The sequence below is a fragment of the Ochotona curzoniae genome, unplaced genomic scaffold (genome assembly GCF_017591425.1).
Source record: "Ochotona curzoniae isolate NIBS_2020 unplaced genomic scaffold, NIBS_Ocur_1.0 contig_1071, whole genome shotgun sequence".
In the NCBI taxonomy this organism is placed as follows: Eukaryota; Metazoa; Chordata; class Mammalia; order Lagomorpha; family Ochotonidae; genus Ochotona; species Ochotona curzoniae.
Window position 1 is genome coordinate 304,603 of NW_024464939.1, and position 17,796 is coordinate 322,398.

General features: G+C 44.6%; 1 protein-coding gene across 1 annotated transcript in view; it reads right to left on the reverse strand.

Moving 5' to 3' along the window:
• PIP4P2 (phosphatidylinositol-4,5-bisphosphate 4-phosphatase 2) overlaps positions 1-17,424 on the reverse strand; it is a 64,113-nt gene extending 46,689 nt beyond the window's left edge. Inside the window, exon 1 of the mRNA XM_040995149.1 lies at positions 17,212-17,424. Within this exon, the coding sequence (XP_040851083.1) occupies positions 17,212-17,317 (106 nt within the window). The 5' untranslated portion in view covers positions 17,318-17,424. The remainder of the gene's footprint in view (positions 1-17,211) is intronic.
• Positions 17,425-17,796: the final 372 nt, after the last annotated feature.

Here is a 17,796-nt window from a genome sequence, read left to right on the forward strand (position 1 = left end):
GTGCGAGTGTAGGCTAATACAACTGCTGTGGAAATCAATATGGAGAGTGCTTGGAGAATTGCAAATAAACCTGCCATATGACCCAGTTATCCCACTCCTCGGAATATACCCAATAGAAATGAAATTTACATATGAGAAGAGGATCTGTACTCCTATATTTGCACCAACACAATTCACAATAGCAAAGACATGGAAACAATCCAGATGTGCGTCCAAAGAAGAGTGGTTAAAGAAGCTGTGGTACATCTACTCCATGGAATATTATTCAGCTATTAAGAAGAATGGAATTATACTCTTTTCAACTAGGTGGTTCCAACCAAAGACCATTATGCTCAGTGAAATGAGTCAATCACAAAAGAATAAGTATCATATATTCTCTCTTATATAAGGAAACCAGCATGGAAAGTGTAACTTCAATAATCCAACTCATACTGTTTTTTTTTCCCTTGGCTGAATCGCATGTGTTTTAATGTTCTTATTTCAGTTTTATTTATTCCAAATACTTCTTTTTCTCCTGTTGAATTCGTTGCTGCTTCATGGATTACACGGTGGCATTATTTTTCCCAAGAAACTTTTGTGTTTCCTTGTTGTGACCCATGTGATGGTTACTCAGTGGCGTTTTTCATGGTGCTGTAATTTGTTGTCGTTATTGTTGTTGAGGCTGTTGTCCTAACTCTTACCAGTTGTTGACCTGGTTTCATGGCTGCTCAATTATGGAAATGTATAATGATGAGTACCGGGTTATATCATATCCAGATGTGGGAGTATAATGCAACATGCATTCATGCTTCCAGACGAAAGACGGATTCCAAATGAAACTGTTGAACATGCGTAGTCAATGGGATGCTGGACTGTCAGACATTGTCTGTACCAGCAATGTTGAGGTACACTGAAAATTAAGAACTATACTATTGTGGTAAAATGGGGAAAATCTGTCAGGGGTGGGAGTTTGGGGTGAAATCCCAGTCTATACAAAATTGTGCCACATAATTCAAAAATTCAAAATAAATATATATAAATTATATATATATAGCAAAAAACATGTGGCTTCTACTTGAATGATGTTATATGCAGATAAGTCTGACACTTTTAGTAATGACCTTTGCCCTTACTAGAGGAGCAACTCTAAATACAACTCTTGTTGAGCCTAGCTATTTATTCCATATTTAAAACCAGGACAGGACTTTTGAATGCTATGCATTTAGAAAATGCTTCTGCTATAAAATCTAAATAACTCAGTAGAAATCAGAGTTTTATTGAGAAATGCTTGTCTTATAATCTAAAAGATGTCCATGCTCTTTCAAAATAATTGTTTTAAAAAGGCAGAGAAACAGACAAGATTTCGCATCCATTGATTCATTCCCCCAAATGCCAACAATAGCCAAGACTGAGAGAAGTTGAAGCTGAGAGCCACGAACACAACCCCGGTCTCCAAAGTGGGATGCAGGAACCAAACCACTTGAGGTATCAAGTGTTGCCTTCCAGCTTGCATATTCGACGCTGAACTAGGTAAGGGAGCCAAGATTTAAACCTGGACACCAGATACAAGATGTAGGCATCATGGGACTGGAGTGATGGCTCAATGGCTAAATCCTCACCTTGCATGTGCCAGGATTCCATATGGTCAGTGGTTCATATCCTAGCTGCCCCTATTCCTTTCTAGCTCCCTGCTTAATGGCCTGGGAAAACAGTAGAGGGCCCTTGGGAACCTGCTCCCACATGGCAAGACACAGAAGAGGCTTCTAGCTCCTGGCTTTGGATTGGCTCAGCTCTGGCCATTGCAGCAGATGGAAGAGTTTTCTCCCTATCTCTCCTTCTCTCTGTAAATCTGATATGCATTCCCAATAAAATAAATAAATCTTTAAAACAAAATGTGACCCTCACACACGGCATCTGAACCATTGTACCACATGTCTTCCCTTATGTGATATCTGTGAGTAATCTCACTGTAAGTACACTTGCTATCATTGGTTTAAGATTTATTTATTTACCCGAATGTCAAAGTAGCAGAGAAAAAGAGGAGACAGCAAGAGAAGGAGAGAGAGAAATAGTTTATCTGTTGGTTCATTCTTGAAATTGCTGCAATCAAGGAAGAGCCAGACCAAAACCAGAAGCCTGGAACTCCAACTAGGTCTGTTATATGAGTCAGGGACCCAACTAATTGAGTCATCCTCCACCACCTGCCTAGGTTATTAGCAGAAATACTGGATTGGAAATGGAGCAGTTAGGACTCAAACGCACACATCAACAAGGGGCTTCACGTGCTGTGCCACACTTGGCTCTCATTTGGATCACACTTGATTCTTTTTCGGATGGCGAGTCTTAGTACCTCATCTGTGAAATTACAAAAATGCATCTTGCAACATGCTTTCCCTCAAATTCCTTCTGGATTTATGGTTGAACAGGCCAATCCTCTACCTTCAAGTGCTGGCATTAGGTAAGGACACCAGTGTGTGCCTGGCAGTTTCACTTCCCATTAATCTCCCTGCTGATGGCCTGGGAAAGCAGTAGAGGATGGCCCAGAGCCTTGGGATCTTACACCCACGTGGGAGACCAGAAGGAATTCCTAGCTCCTGACCAGCTCAGCTCTGGCCATTGCAGACATTTGGGGAGTGAAACAGTGGATGGGAAAGATCTTTCTCTCTGTCATTTTTTTCTCTCTGTAAATCTGGCTTTCCAATAAAAACAAATAATTAAAAAAAAAAAAAGAAAGCATGCATTCAAATGTTAAACAACTAGGGATATTCTGATATGCTGTTTTAAAATCCATTTTATGACTTTGCCATGCTTAAAAATCTCAACGAATAAAAGACTTTAATCAGGCATGTAGCACATGCAAATACATTCTATAGAGAAATTAAACAATTTGTCTTAGCATGACTTCTGATTCCTAAAAGAGCCATGTAACACTCTTTAATATTCAATACACTCACTTTCCTTCCAATGTCTAAAAGTGTCCTAAAAAATAGACATTTAAGTGAAAGAAGGATATGGAAAGTAAGAGCAACATAAGAAGAGATAATCAGCTTGCACATTTCTCACATTAGAAACAGATGTCCTCTCTCATATATATCTATATTCATTACAAAGAAAGACTATGTGACAAAAAAGGAACATAAGACAAAGATACTTGAAAGAAAAACAAGATTGTGGAAAATGGAATGAAAAGATAAGGCACATAAACCTTTACAAGATCATGGTATGTTCCCTGCTAGGTAAGTACTCACAAGCTTTTGGATGTTTTTGTTTATTTTGTCTTGTAAAAATATTGCTTTTATCAAGAATTCAAAAGATACAGAAAGGAAGGGAGAGACAGAGAAAGCTTCCATCTACTGCTTCACTTTCCAAATGTTTGCAACAAGCATTTCACTGAGCTGGTCTGATGCCAGGAGCCAGGAGCCTCCTCTGAGTTTCCCACAGGGGTGCATTGCCAAAGACTTGTCCCACAATCTTGCTGCCCTCCCAGGTGATGAGCGGGAAGCTGGAGCAGATATAGAGCAGCCCGGACTCAACCTGGTGCGCATATGGGATGCCAGCGCCGCAGGCTGAGCTGAGCTTCCAGCCCATTGCACTGAGCCCTCACTCCCTTGACAACCATGGAAGATAGAAGTTCTAAGACACAAACCAACTGCTCAAAGGCAAATAGGGAGTAACTCATTAAGACAATAAACAACTCAAACTGCTGATCTGCTGGGCCGAACACATGCTGGCAGATCTTTTCTGAGACTAAAAAAAAATTGAGAAACTCACAGATATCCATAGGTAAATTCATACTTTTTGCTACTTTTTCACATATTTTGTATTCTTACTGCATTAAAAAAAAAAAACCCTCACTTTACAATAGCAATTGGAGAAAGAAAGAAAAAAATCTTAAAAAGTACAAAAGCAACACTCAAGTGCTTGCATCACCACTCTCCACACCTTACAACAACAGAAAATCCTAAGAAGGCTTTCCTTTCAGAACCCACTAATGGGATGCCATTTCCAGTTTACTCAGTATCTCTTCGTCCTCACAAATACAGAACATCAGATGGTTGAGCACAAGCTATACCCTGGGTTTCCCATTGGCTGCCATTTGGACCACTTCCAAGATCCTTGGTTAGTGCCTTTACAGTTATGGACATATATCCTGCTGACTCTCCTTGTTAACATCTGGAACCATCTGTTTCACATCTGCATCCATCCAGAAAACCTTGAAACATTTAAGAGTGGCTTCCCCCCCCTAAGTCTGGCCTTGCTGAAGAGTGTGCACCATCCCTGGAAACAGATGGGAAGCGAGAGTGCTATCTCACACCAAAGGGAAATCTGATCATATCCCAGCACACATGTGTTGATTGGCTTGTCTTCCCTAACTCCAAGGTCTCATAGACCCTTAACTTACAAATCCAACTGCCCACTGAATATCTCCCCTTGAATGATGGCAAAAGGTATTTCAAACTCAACGTCTGAAAAAGACTTGATTTCCATTCTCTACCACTCCCCTTCTTCCTGTTTGCCTATCTCACATTAAAACACAACTTTATACCTAATTACTTGGGTGATGCTTGGAGATTTGTGAGACTTTTCCATTTGTTCAAACCAGCAGCAAGTCTTACCGCTCTGTTTAACATGTGCCCTCAATCCAACCATCTGTCAGTGCTTCCATGCCCTCTGCCCTGGCTCAGATCAGCTTCACTTTTTTGCTCTTTCCGTTCCAATATGCTCCTGTTTTGTCTCCCATCTTATTGGCCCACTCTGAATTCTCTCCCCTCCCCCAATCCTACCACCTCTTAAAATCCTTTCTACAATACCTACCAGGACCCTTTCCTTGAAAAGCAGCATATTTCAGTATTCTTCTTTACTCCAAATCCTCCATGCTTCTCATTATCCTCATAACACAATCCTGCCCCCTACTGGTGGCCTACAGAACCGTCCCAGTCTTTGGAGTCTACCCTGATGACCTCTTTTCTCACACTTTCCCTACGTCATCATGATTCTCCTTCTTACTTTTACAAATAAAACTGAGGAGATAGCACAGTGGTGCAGCATGCTAATCCTCCACTCTGTGGCGCTGGCATCCAATATGGGCATTGGTTTGTGTCCCAGCTGCTCTACTTCCCTTCCGGTACCCTATTTATGGCCTGGGAAGGCAGGTGAGGATGGCCCAAGTCCTGGGTCTCTGCACCCTCGTGGGAGATCTGGAAGAAAGTCCCAGCTCCTGGCTTTGGATAAGCTCAACTCCGGCTGTTGAAGCCACTTGGGAATGAACAAGGTGAAGATGTGCCTTCTAGCTCTCCTCTTTCTGTAAAATCTACATTTCAAAAAAAATCTTAAAAATAATGACTAAAAATGATTAGAGCATTGCCAGAAACACTCTCCCCCTAAATCTTTCAAAAGACTGATTCCAACTCCTTTTTCGGGTCTCAGAGAAATCATCATCTCTGTGTTGTCTTTACTGAACACCCGACCGAAATACTCCTTACCCAGGAAGTTATCCTCCATCTCTAAACCCCCTTTGTGTCCCTCACTCTCTAAAGTTGCAATGTTGGCAGTACATATTTCTTAGCGGAAGATAAGCTCCTCGGTATCTGGCATAATAGGCTCTCAGATACTTGAAAGGATGAGAGAATGAATGAAGCATTTCTTGATTAGTGTTTTGAAAGATGCTGGATCGAGCCAGGAGGAAATGCAGTCATTATAAAACAGAATGAAAGAATCCTATTCGCGGATACTGGCAGAAGACTGGAAGAACCTTGTAACAGGGATTGAGCTTGCCCACATACTGCAAAGCTGGAGACAGATACACTTCACCAACACTTGAACTCATAAGAATATGGCCTTAGTGCAACAGATTTTGATTTGAGAACTGGTGTGCAAACGTCCCTTGAAGAGAACAATAATAGCATAACGTTATGCGATTACATTCAGAAGGGTCTGCTCTTCTGGGGCCTTGCAGGAACTCTTCAGGAAGCTGTTCTCAGTTGCACTGCATCTTGCTCATTCTAACAACCTGGCTTTCACTGCTTTCAGAATCCTTGGCAGAGTGAGAATTTAGTCTAATCTTATAAAGGGTTGCATGATATGGATTTCTAGTCTGCATGACCTCTTCCTGCCAATCTACAGCCAGCCTTAAATTCCTCAAGAATGTAAGGGCATTTAAAAAAAAATCACTAAAATATATTCAAGGACTCAAAGTTACTATGACAAGTCTAACTGGAAGAACAGCGTCAAAAGAGAACTGAGGGGCCCCGCACGATAGCTTAGTGGTTAAAGTCCTTGCCTTGCACACGCCGGGATCTCATATGGGCACCAGTTCTAATCCTGGTGGCCCCATTTCCCATCCAGCTCCCTGCTTGTGGCCAGGGAAAGCAGTTGAGGAAGGCCCAAAGCTTTGGGACCCTGCACCTGCATGGGAGACCCGGAAGAGCTCCTGGTCCCTGGCTTCGGATTTGCGTAGCTCCAGCTGTTGCACTCACTTGGGGAGTGAACCATCAGATGGAAGATCTTCCTCTCTGTCTCTCCTCCTCTCTCTATATTTGCCTTTCCAATAAAAATAAATAAATCTTTTTAAAAAGAGAGCTGATACCCCACATTAGACTGAGACACTATCTCTAACCTCAGGTGTAGAACATGAAAAGTTAAAAAAAAAAGTTAAAAGTTAAAAAAAAGATAAAAATGTATCTGCCTCTCCAGTTTTATAGGCAACAGCTCAGGTTGCCTCGTACCTAGGCAAGAGTTACACTGCTGGGAAAAAGCAGCCAGTAACTGCCAGGCATCCTGGGCCTGCTTAATGCCAAATTTGTATTAACTATAACACCATGCCAGCATAGTTGGCTAATCTATTTTTTCTTTTAAAATAGGTGGTTAAGAAAATGTGGTACATCTGGTCTATGGAATGCCATCCAGTTATTTAAAAAAAAATGAAATTCTACCACTTGCAACAAAATGGTCCCAACTGGAGAACATTATGTCCAGTAAAATAAGCCCATTCTAAAAAAGCAAATAATATGTGTTTTTTCTAACATAAGGTAATCTTCATGCAAGATACAAAGCAAATAAGTTTATAGGTAAACATGCATGTACACGTATTTATCTAGAGGAATTGTATAATGGATGCAAATATGTTGTGAAGATACATTGCAGTATGCATCTCTACTTCTGAATGAAAGATGGACTCTCAATGAAACTGTTAAATATATCTTGACACTAGGATGCTGCACTTTCTACCATTGCTCATATCTACAGTGTCATAATACACTTACACATGATTCACAGAAGAATGATGGGCCTGTGAATATTGTTGAAAGACCGTATACTATTGTAATAATATAGAGGAAAACGGTGAGGAGGCAAGGATGGGTAGTGTAGAAGAGGAAGCTCCTGAGCCTCAAGAACTGTCTGAGAAATAAAAAATGAACATAAATAAAATATAAATAAATAAATACATGATGACCCCGGGGCCCACACTAGTGGGCAGGACTATGGATTGCCAAGAGAAGGGGGTTTGGGAATGTGAGCGTGTAGCAGCCACCAGAGAGGAGACTTAACATGTGTAGACTGATTTCTGGGCTTCCAAGGACCAGGTCTCTGCACTCACAGGTAAATGAAGGAGCTGAGACCAGGTGATTTAGAGAGAGGAAGTCGAAGGGCATGTTTGTTCAGACCAATGCACCTGCCCATTGGGCTGGGCTGGGCTTCGTAGCATCACCTGCTGCCTGCTGGCACACAGGAAAACTAGAGCTGGGTGGCCTGCCCAGCAAGAATGAACCATATTCCTACCAGTAAGTGTCAGGACAGCAGATAGGAGCCATGCAACACTGGGCCATGACACCAACTGACACACAAGACAACCAGGTCTGGGGGCAGACTCTGTAGGGGCTATGTGGAATCACTCCTGTGGCTTTCCAGTATCCACTGGTTTGCATAAGAGCTAGGGGCCATGATGGGCCAAGCTAGTTATGACCATGGAACTCACCAACACTCATAGGAACTGGGGTTAGGAGCAGGCTGCAGCAACCATAGTCACACCCTAGAATTGGATTAGGGGGAGGGCTAGGATGCAGCACCCACCAGCACATGCAAAAGCCAGGAAAGGGGGCGGACTATCCCAGACCTGGGGCCTGGCACCCATTGGCATGAGTGCAATCTTGGGTCTGGGAGCGAGCCTGGTGGAGGGGTTCGGGGTAGTCCCCTACTAAGCCTCAGCTCCCACTGGTGAGCACAAGAGCTGGGGCTCAGTGTGGGTCAGACCAGGCAGGGCTGCACCATCGCTTGTCAGCATGTGTGTGGGCTGACTTGGAGGGCAGGTCAGGCTGGGCTAGGCCAATCCTTAACATGCATTGACACGCATGGGATCCAGAACAGAGTGTGGGTTTCTCAGGGCTAGGCTTCTTCACCTGCTGGTTCATATGAGAGACAAAGATGGCGACAGGTTGGGCAAGGCTAGGTCATAGCACCCACTGGCAACAGTTGGTACTAGGGGTGGGCCAGATCAGAGAAGGCTGCAGCATCTGCTAGCAAGTGCCAAAACTGGGACAGGACACTCCAGGCCAAGTTGGAGCATCACTAACACGCACAAGACTTGAGCTGGAAGTAGACCTGACAGGAAACTAAGGGGACTCCCCTGCTAGGGTGTGGTTCCCACAGGTGAGTGCAGGAACCGGAGATGGGGGGACCAGGTTGAACATTTTTGCAGCACGCCTTGGCATGCTTGTTGGCTGGATCTGTGGTAAACTGGATTAGGCTAGGCCCCTGAACCAACTGGTGTTCACAAGAGTCAGAGTGGTTGTGGGATAGGCCGGGCTAGGTTGTGGCATCCACCAGTTCACAGGAGGACCAAGACTGGGGGAACAAGGCTGTAGCACCTGCTGGTGAATGTTGAGGCAAGGCGGGCCATACCAGACTGGGCTGCAGCACCCAAGGCATGCACAAGACCTGGGGCTGGAGGTGATCCGGTAGAAGATCTTTCAGTGTTGAACATTAGAGCTAGGACTGGGAAAAGATTGGGTTGGGCAAGGCTGAAATACCTGTTGGTTTACATGTGGGCCCAGTTTGGGGAACAACCAGGCTAGGTTAGGCCACCACATCTGCTGGTACATACAAGAACCAGAGTAAGTGTGGGCCATCTGGGCTTTGCTGCAGCATCTGCTGGTTAGTGCTGGGGCTGGTTACAAGTCACGTCAGACTGGACTGCAGTATCCCCTTGCAAGTGCAAGATCTAGGGCTGGGAGTGTGCCTAGCAGAACTGTGAGTGCTCTTCTGCTCGGCTGCAGCTTCCAATGGTAAATATGAGAGTGAGGGCTGAAGGCAGGTTGGGATAAACAAGGCAATAGCACCTGTTGGTATATGTTTGGGCTGGTTAGGACTGAGCTAAGCCACAGCACCAATGGGTGTGTGCAAGAGTTGGATGTGATGCATGATGGGCCGGACTAGACTGCTACACATACTGGCATGTGCAGGAACTGAGACTGGGGGTGGGCCTGATGGGGTTGTCAGGGGTTTCCCTGACTAGGCAGCAGTTCCCACTTGTGTGCGTAAGTACAGGTCTTGTGCTGGGCTGGGTTGAGCTAGGTTGCAGTACCTGGGGAAGATTGGGCTGGGTGTAGAACTGACCAGGCAACTATATTGACCAGTATATGCATTGGCTAATGCAAGTGATGGACTGAATCAAACCCCGCACTAGCTGGCACACACAAAAGTCAGGTCTGAGGTCACCCCAGATGGGGTTTCTTAGGGGACTCCCCAACTAGACCACTGGACTCAAGCGTTGGCACAGGGAAAATCACAGCACATGTGGTCTGACTTTTGGGTGTACGTATCCAGTCTGGGCCTCCTTAGTTGCTGATACCTGTGCAATGGATAGCATATCCAGAGGCACACAGGGGACATGACAGCCAGCTCACTTAGGCCAGCAGAGGAAGTCGAACACCACATCAGAGAATGTCAAGCAGAACAGGTTGGACCACTCTCCTGGCCAAGCTTCAGCAGCAAGTGTCCGAACGTGTGGATGCACTAGGGCTTTGTCAACCAGTAGACCTTGGAAAGATTTCCTCAATCTTGGAGCAACAAAACCAACAACAACTCAGAACTATCAGAACCACTCAGATAACATCCTTGGAACATTCTTTCCCATTCTTTTCCCCTCTTTCTCTAAGGTCCGTCCCCCATTCCCAGGTGCTGAAGCAGATTGACAGCAAGGAGTGGCCCCCTTCACTCCCCACCTCTAACTTCCTATCCCACAGATACAAGAGAAAAAGAAAAAATGTGTGCTACCCTCCTTCCTCCATACCCCAACCCTCTCCATCCTAATCGCTGACCACTTGAGCAAACATCCTTCTCAACTATGTAAACACCATTAAAAAACACAACAAACATTGATATTTAAAAGTATACACATATTGCAAGACTTTTAAGAAATTAAAAGAATACATTTTAAACAATCTATCTTGCAAGTCTGAAGTCATTTATTTTATGTTTCTAGTCACTGAAAAGATTCCCTCAAGTAATTTCAAACTCACATCTTTTACAAAGGTGAAATGAATAATCCTTTTAAAGAATAACTGTACTTCCTAAAAACTTAAATGCATGTCAATCTAAAGGAATATTAGTCTCCTCATTGGAGTTAGATAGATCCAAGGTGATTTTGCAAATAAAATGAAGGTACATTAGACTATTCTGTGAGATGCGATGAGTAATGCTTCAGTTTCTTAAAAAGGACTTGAATGTCAACACATGTAAGTGACTCTCATTAAGGTCACTAATGACCCCCATGAGACGAAACTCAAAATCCATGTTTAGTCCTTATCTTTGTTGTATCTTGCAGCCTTTGGCATGTCTGACAACTGCTTTCCTGTGATAGCTTTCCCCCTTTGAGTCTTTGCTATCAGTATCTACTGCTTTTCATCCTACGTTGCTGGCACTGAAGCATACTTTCATCCATCTATTCACTAAATACAAAGGTTTCTCAAAGCTTTGCCCGTGTCTTCCACTTTCTCATTCTACTTCCCTAGTGAATATCATATTTACCTTCCCAAACATTTTGCACACTGTGATACACATGAAAAACTGCAATATTTATATGGCTCCGAAAAACTGTAGATTTGTAATCAAAAAGCTTTCCCTGGTACATGTAGGTTCCGGCATGGTACACCTGGTGGGGCCACAGAAAACTCTGAGTCAACACTCACAGATCATGCACAATTTTATATTACAGCCCAGGCCTCACTTCTTAGTTCTACATTTGCAGATCCCATTGCCATACACCTTCTCAGGGATTTGAACCCTGAAATACAATCATATCTAAAACTAATCTCATTATCTGTATTTCCCAAAACTTGGACCTCTTGTGATATTCTGCTAGTGTAGGGAAGCACACCACTGAGCTGTACAAGCCAGAACTGCAGGAGATACCCTGGCTATCACCTTCTCCCTCTCACATGCAATCCATCATTGAGCCTTGTCCAAGCCATCTCCTAGCATCATCCCTTGTATAAACATCTCTGTCCCATCTGAGTTGAAGCAAGCTCTGTGATTCATTGAATCTGCCTGAATTACTGAAGCAGTCAAGCAAGTTGCCTATTCTAATCTCCTTTTTATTGCATTCCCCAGACTATAATACCATTTTTTTAAAGTTTTTCATTCTTTTTTTTTATTTTATTTTTTTTAAAGATTTATTTTTATTATTTTTTCATTGGAAAGGCGGATATACAGAGAGGAGAGACAGAGAGGAAGATCTTCCGTCCAATGATTCACTCCCCAAGTGAGCGCAACGGCCGATGCTATGCCGATTCGAAGCCAGGAGCCTCTTCCGGGTCTCCCACGCGGGTGCAGGGTCCCAAAGCTTTGGGCCATCCTCGACTGCCTTCCCAGGCCACAAGCAGGGAGCTGGAAGGGAAGCAGGGCTCCCGGGGATTAGAACCGGCGCCCATATGGAATCCCGGGTGTGCAAGGCGAGGACCTTAACCACTGCGCCACCGCGCCGGGCCCTATAATACCATTTTTAAAACAGTAATAATAGCACCTGGTGTGACAGCTGAGTGACTAAATCCTTGTCTAGGATGCCATAGGGTGCCAGTTCATGTTCCAGCTGCTCTGCTTCTCATCCAGCTCCCTGCTTGTGGCCTGGGAAAGCAGCAGAGGAGGACCAAAGCATTACCTGCGTGGAAGACCCAGAGAAGCTTCCTGGCTCCTGGCTTTAGATTGGCTCAGCCCTGGCTGTTGAAGCCACTTGGGTAGTGAACCAACAGATGGAAAATCCTTCTCTCTGTATCTCCTTCTCTCTGTAGATCTGCCTTTCCAATAAAAATAAATAAATCTTTTTAAAAAACAGTAATAATAAAAACTGAATCCAGAGGCCAGCACTGTACATAATGGGCTAAGCCTCCACCTGTGGCACCAGCAGCTCATGTGGGTACCTGCTGAGTCCCAGTAGCTCAGTTCCCACTCCAGCTCTATGGTGATGGCATGGGAAGGCAGTGGGGGAGGACCCAAATCCTAGGGGCCACTACTCTCACATGGGAAACCCAGAAGAAGATCCTGGTTCCTGGCTATGGACCAGCCAAGCTCTGGCCGTTGAGGTCATTTGGGGAGTGAGCCAACAGATACAAGATGTCTCTGTTTCTCCTCTCTGTGTAATTCAGCCTCTCAAATAAAAATTAAATAAATCTTAAAAATACATATATTGAATCCAGTCGTTTCCTATCCCCTTGTTTCAGGCAAAACTCCTTAACACGGCCAACAATGACCTCAATGAACCAACTGTATTCATTGTTTCGATCATTTCTGCAGAACAAATCACTGAAGCCTCAGCTGGATGGTCATTATCTAAATTCTCTTTGGTAGTTACAGGAAAAATTTGGCTGGGGCTGGAGTCACCTGAAGGCTCAGCTGAGCTAGGTATCCAAGATGGCGTCCTCACGCAGGCCTGAGGCCAGCATCCACATAGTTCTCCCAGTGGCTCACTCTGGTTTCGTGACAACATAGCAAGCTCAGACTACTCACTTTCCAAGTGACAAGTCACTCTCCCTACAGTTAACTCTATAGGACACCAAATCAAAAGAATCCTGTTGGGCCCGGCGGCGTGGCCTAGCAGCTGAGGACCTCGCCTTGAACATGCCCGGATCCCATATGGGCTATAAAATCTCTTCTGACCTAGGCTGTGAAGTCTACGTCTCTTCTTCTGCCTTTTTTTTGTGGAATCAAAATCCAGGCCAAGCGTCAGCCCGAACTCCTCAGGAAGATCTACCAAAGTGCTTGTGGATTAGGAGACATAACGCTCTAGGAAGAGGAGAGAATATTTGGATAGCGTCACCTACAGCAACCTCTGCAGCTCATTTTGCAGCACCCTCCTTATAGCTGTTTCCACTTTAGCTGCACTGGCCTTCCTTCAGTTGCTGGCACTTGTCAAATTCCATCCTCCTAAAAGCTTTTCCCACAATTCTTTCTCTGTTTGGAATGGCCTTCCAGTTTCCCTTTTCCCAAATCAACTTTCAGATCTGAACCAATCCTGAGGAAAACCTTCACCGACTCCTCAAACCTGGTTGTATCTTAACATGTACCCTCAAGGCACCTGGATGTGTTATCAGGCCTGTGTCATTCTCACAGCACTGCACTGTGTATTACCTGTGGAATCCTGTCCATCACACCTTGGTATCTTCCACCACACTGAAAAGGCAGTCGTGCTGTTTTATTGTACTATCCCAGAGTTTTCCTTGTACCCCAATATTTACTTGCTGAATGAACAAAGCAAACTTCGTAAATCAAACTGTCCCATATAACAAATTACTTCTCCCCTTATGAATTAGAATTGACATATATAATATATCCCTATGTACTAGTGTGCCTAGATAATTAGATAACCACGAATATAAACAATTTTTCACAGTGGAGATCTTGAATATTTAAAGGTAATATCTTTTGTCATATTTTGTCTTAAAAAAAGGAATCTATTAGCACATCCAAACTGTGTTTGTTTTGCAGTGTATCTTCCATACTCCTTTCACGTGGGCATAGAGAAATCTTTAACTTCTGTGCCTAAACAAAAGCTAGCTAGACTATCACGTGGAGCACTCCAGGCCGGAAGGCGGTAACTTCCCTGCGCTCCATGGAAACCCTGTTCTGACAGCCGAGAACATTAGAAGCACTCCATTGGAAGCCCAGGTGGTTTGTTTCTCAGACCACACAGAATTCTTTTTGGTCTAAAATGCAATGTACAGTGCTGACTGCTGCAGGCTATATTATTAATAACCTGTCTAGCAAGAAACCCACCATTAAATTTCAGTCTAAAGTGGAACATTGCCATCTTGATGTAGGACTATTCTTACTCTTTAGAAGGTAACTCAAAAAGCTGGAGAAAATAGCCACTTGATATAGATTTTGAAAGTCTTTTCTTTAGATAAATGCTTCAAGTAATTACAGTTAGCCATGTGAATTCTCAGTTTATGCGGATTGGAGGTGTATTTTTAATAAAACTTCATCTTATTCCAGCTTGGTGGCTCAACAAACGAATCCTCCTCCTTTAAGCAGCAGCATCCCAAATGGGAGCAGGCTTATGTCCCAGCTGCTCTGCTTTGCAGCTAGCTCCCTGTGTATGGACTAGAAAAGCAGAAGAGGATGGCTCAAGTCCTTGGGCCCCTGCATCCCAGTGGGAGACTCAGAGGAAGCCCTTGGCTCCTGGCATTGGATGGACTCAGCTCATGCCATTGTGGCCATTTGGGGAGTAAACCAGTGAATAGAAGATCTTTCTCTCTTCTCTCCTTCCCTCTGTAAATCTGCCTTTCAAATAAAAAAGAAAAAGAAGAAAAAGCATCTATAATGAACATGCACAGAGTGCTGAGTCTAGTAATTATCCTCTAAATAATACAATAAAACAGCCATTTACAATGCATTCATATTGTATTAGGTATATAAGTAACGTGGAGATGATGTAAAGCATGTGGGAAGATATGACAGAAGCCACATGCAACGACTGCCTCGTTCTATATAAGAGCCTTCGTCATCCATGGACCAGAACACCAACAAAGGTTTCAGGAACAAATTCTGCTTGGGTACCAGCAGGTGCGCTGTATACACTGTAATATAAACTAAAGTTCACTATTAAAAAATAGATTCCATTTCTGGTCTTTGAATATCAACCATCCACTCTAATTGCGCTCCAACAACTGAATACATCCAGACTAATAGCAGAATTTTCTCTACCGTGTGTAATTCAGTCAAACACTACCCTTTCTTTCTCCGCACTACAACACGAGGCTCCAGGAACCCCGGGCTAAGCGGGTCGTTCACCTGCAGCATCGGCTGGTCTGCTCAGTTCCTGAATGAGTGAGCAGTGGTGCTGCTCCAGAATCAGAACTTGCATGACATGATACTTAGCAAGATGCTTACTTGTTATTGATCAAGAAAAGACAGTCTGTCAGATTGCAAGTTGCATGACTTCTCATTTACGCCTCTTCCTTTGTAGGTATTATGTCACGTGAAAAGCAGTGTTTCTAATGATCTACAAACCTGTCTCATTCATCGGTTGAGAAAAAAAAAACTTACTCCATTATTATTATTTTTGCTAAATTTCTAGGCTTTTCTGGTTGATCAATTTCCTAGAAAATGAAATACTTTTTTTCTAGGCTCAACAGGAGTTGTCTGTGCTTAACTGGGCATGTTAAGGAGTCTAATCAGATTAGACAAATGCATATTAAATAGTACACACACACAAATAGGCCCATGAGCAGGAGCATTTTGAGGAAATAAGTTAGCCCATTAACCGAAAATTTAATAATATGATGCAAGACTGAGGCATGAAAACAAGTTATAGGACAGTTACTTAAATCCAAAGTTAATCTCTTAATAAGTTGTCCTCAAGGGCTGGGCTGATGAAGCCAAAACATTCCTTAGCAAGTGTTTCAGCCTGGTGGGTGTCGCACAGTTTAGATGCCAGTAAAACATTGATATTCAACTGGTCCATTAAGACACCCCCAGCACGTACTGCTGCCCAACACACAGAACTGCTGGCTTTGCTGTGGCTAAGTCCCCATTTTGCGCCTTTGCTTCTCAGGTCTTCAATCACAGTGAATTCTTCTCAGTTAAACCTCGTCTTTTTGTCCTGCTCCTTGCTAAGTGTGGATTATGTAGACTTTCAAGCTAGAATATGCTCAATGGAAATTTCAAGCACGAGACAAGCTCAACCTGCTGTACAGCTACTCCATTTCCAGGCTGGACCTTAGTAAATGTGATATGAGAAACACTCGTCCATACTTCCAAAGGCATTCCTCGCTTCCCAAACGAGACGCACTTAGGTTACATTTGCCTGTGCTATACTGGGCCAATTTTTCACTACTCTAAATGGTTTCTGAAGGTCTTGCCTCCCACTTTGCATGTCTCTTGATAATAAGGTGTATTGTTCCTCCTAGAGTAATCAAAAGAAAGGCTTAGAGGAAAGAGCTTTAAATGAAGCAACGATTTTCGCAGAGCTCCTCCTTTCTACTCTAGATGCTACCACCCTCCAACTTCTTTTTAATCTATCTTAAGAAGAAAAACAAACAGAAAATAATCCACTTCTCCTTCGTTTAGAAGTTAAATTTCACTGCAACCAAGCTAAGCCTTTAAAACACCCCCAAGTTTCTTTTTGTCGGAAGTAAGATTCCTCCCCATTCATAACTAAAGCCGATACAGTCCCTGCAAAGAGCATGCAAGTAGGAGTATTCTGAAAGAGCAGCAATTGCTAATACATTACGACTATTGATCAAGTACATCTATTTTGGTCATTTCCTGACTGAACAAGGCAGCGCCGGTGGATGAATGGTAGAAGAAGCACATTTTTCAAAGTAAAGTCCTTTCAAGGACAGAGGCCAAGGTGAGCCCGACTCCCTCTTCTCTCAGCAATCCTAAAGGCTCTGTGAATGGTCGTCAACGACGTGCGCCACCTCGCAGGGGCACCTTAGGGGCTGCTCTGAAACCAGCACAGCGCAACACTCAGGGCGCAGCCTGGGCAATGCACGTCCCATCCTCACCCCGGGGTAGGAAGTGGTGAAACGCGCACTCGCTCCACCACCAGCAGCAGCGCAGCCCTCCGGTGAAGCGAAGGAGGCGAGCTGGCATTGCCCGGGAAGGCACAGTCCGCATCCTCCTCCCCCAGCCCCGGAGACAGAGGCTGGCCTCCTCCTTCTCCTCCGAACCAAGCGCCCGGCTCGTTCTCATTCAAGGCTGTTCCCGGCAAAGCAGAACGCTCTACGCCGGCCTTACCTCTGGGGCTGCTTTCTTGCAAGTACGGTGGGGCCGTGGGAGTGACATTCCCGGAATGGGATGCTGACAGCAGTGGCGAGCGTTCGTCCACGCCGTCAGCAGCCATGACTGCAGCAGCGGCGGGGCCAGGAGAGGCCGGCTTGCGGTGGAGGTGGCGGCGGCTGCTGCTGCTGCTGCTGCCGCTGCTGCCGCCGCCGCCTCCGGGAGGGCCCGGGATGTGTCACAAGGCAGGCGGCGGGGGAGGGGAGGGTGCGGGCCCGGGAGGCGGGGAAGGGAAGCACGCGGGGCGGCCAGACCGGGGGAGGGGACCGGGGAAGAAATGCAGGGGCCCGAGCCCAGCCTGCCCGAGAGGAACCCGGCTGCAACGTTGGGAAAGGCGTGGAAGGGCTGGAGTGAGCAGGGGGCGGAGGCCTGAATGGGATGAAGGGTGTTTTTTTTTTTTTTTTTTTCCTACTGAAAAAAAAAACGCATTAGGAGCCGCCCGAAAAGGCCAAGGAGAAAGGCCCGGAAGCTGATTACAAGAAAAGGAGAGCAAAGGCAGATACCACGTTAAGCTCCTCCAGGGACAGTGGGAACTCTTGGTAA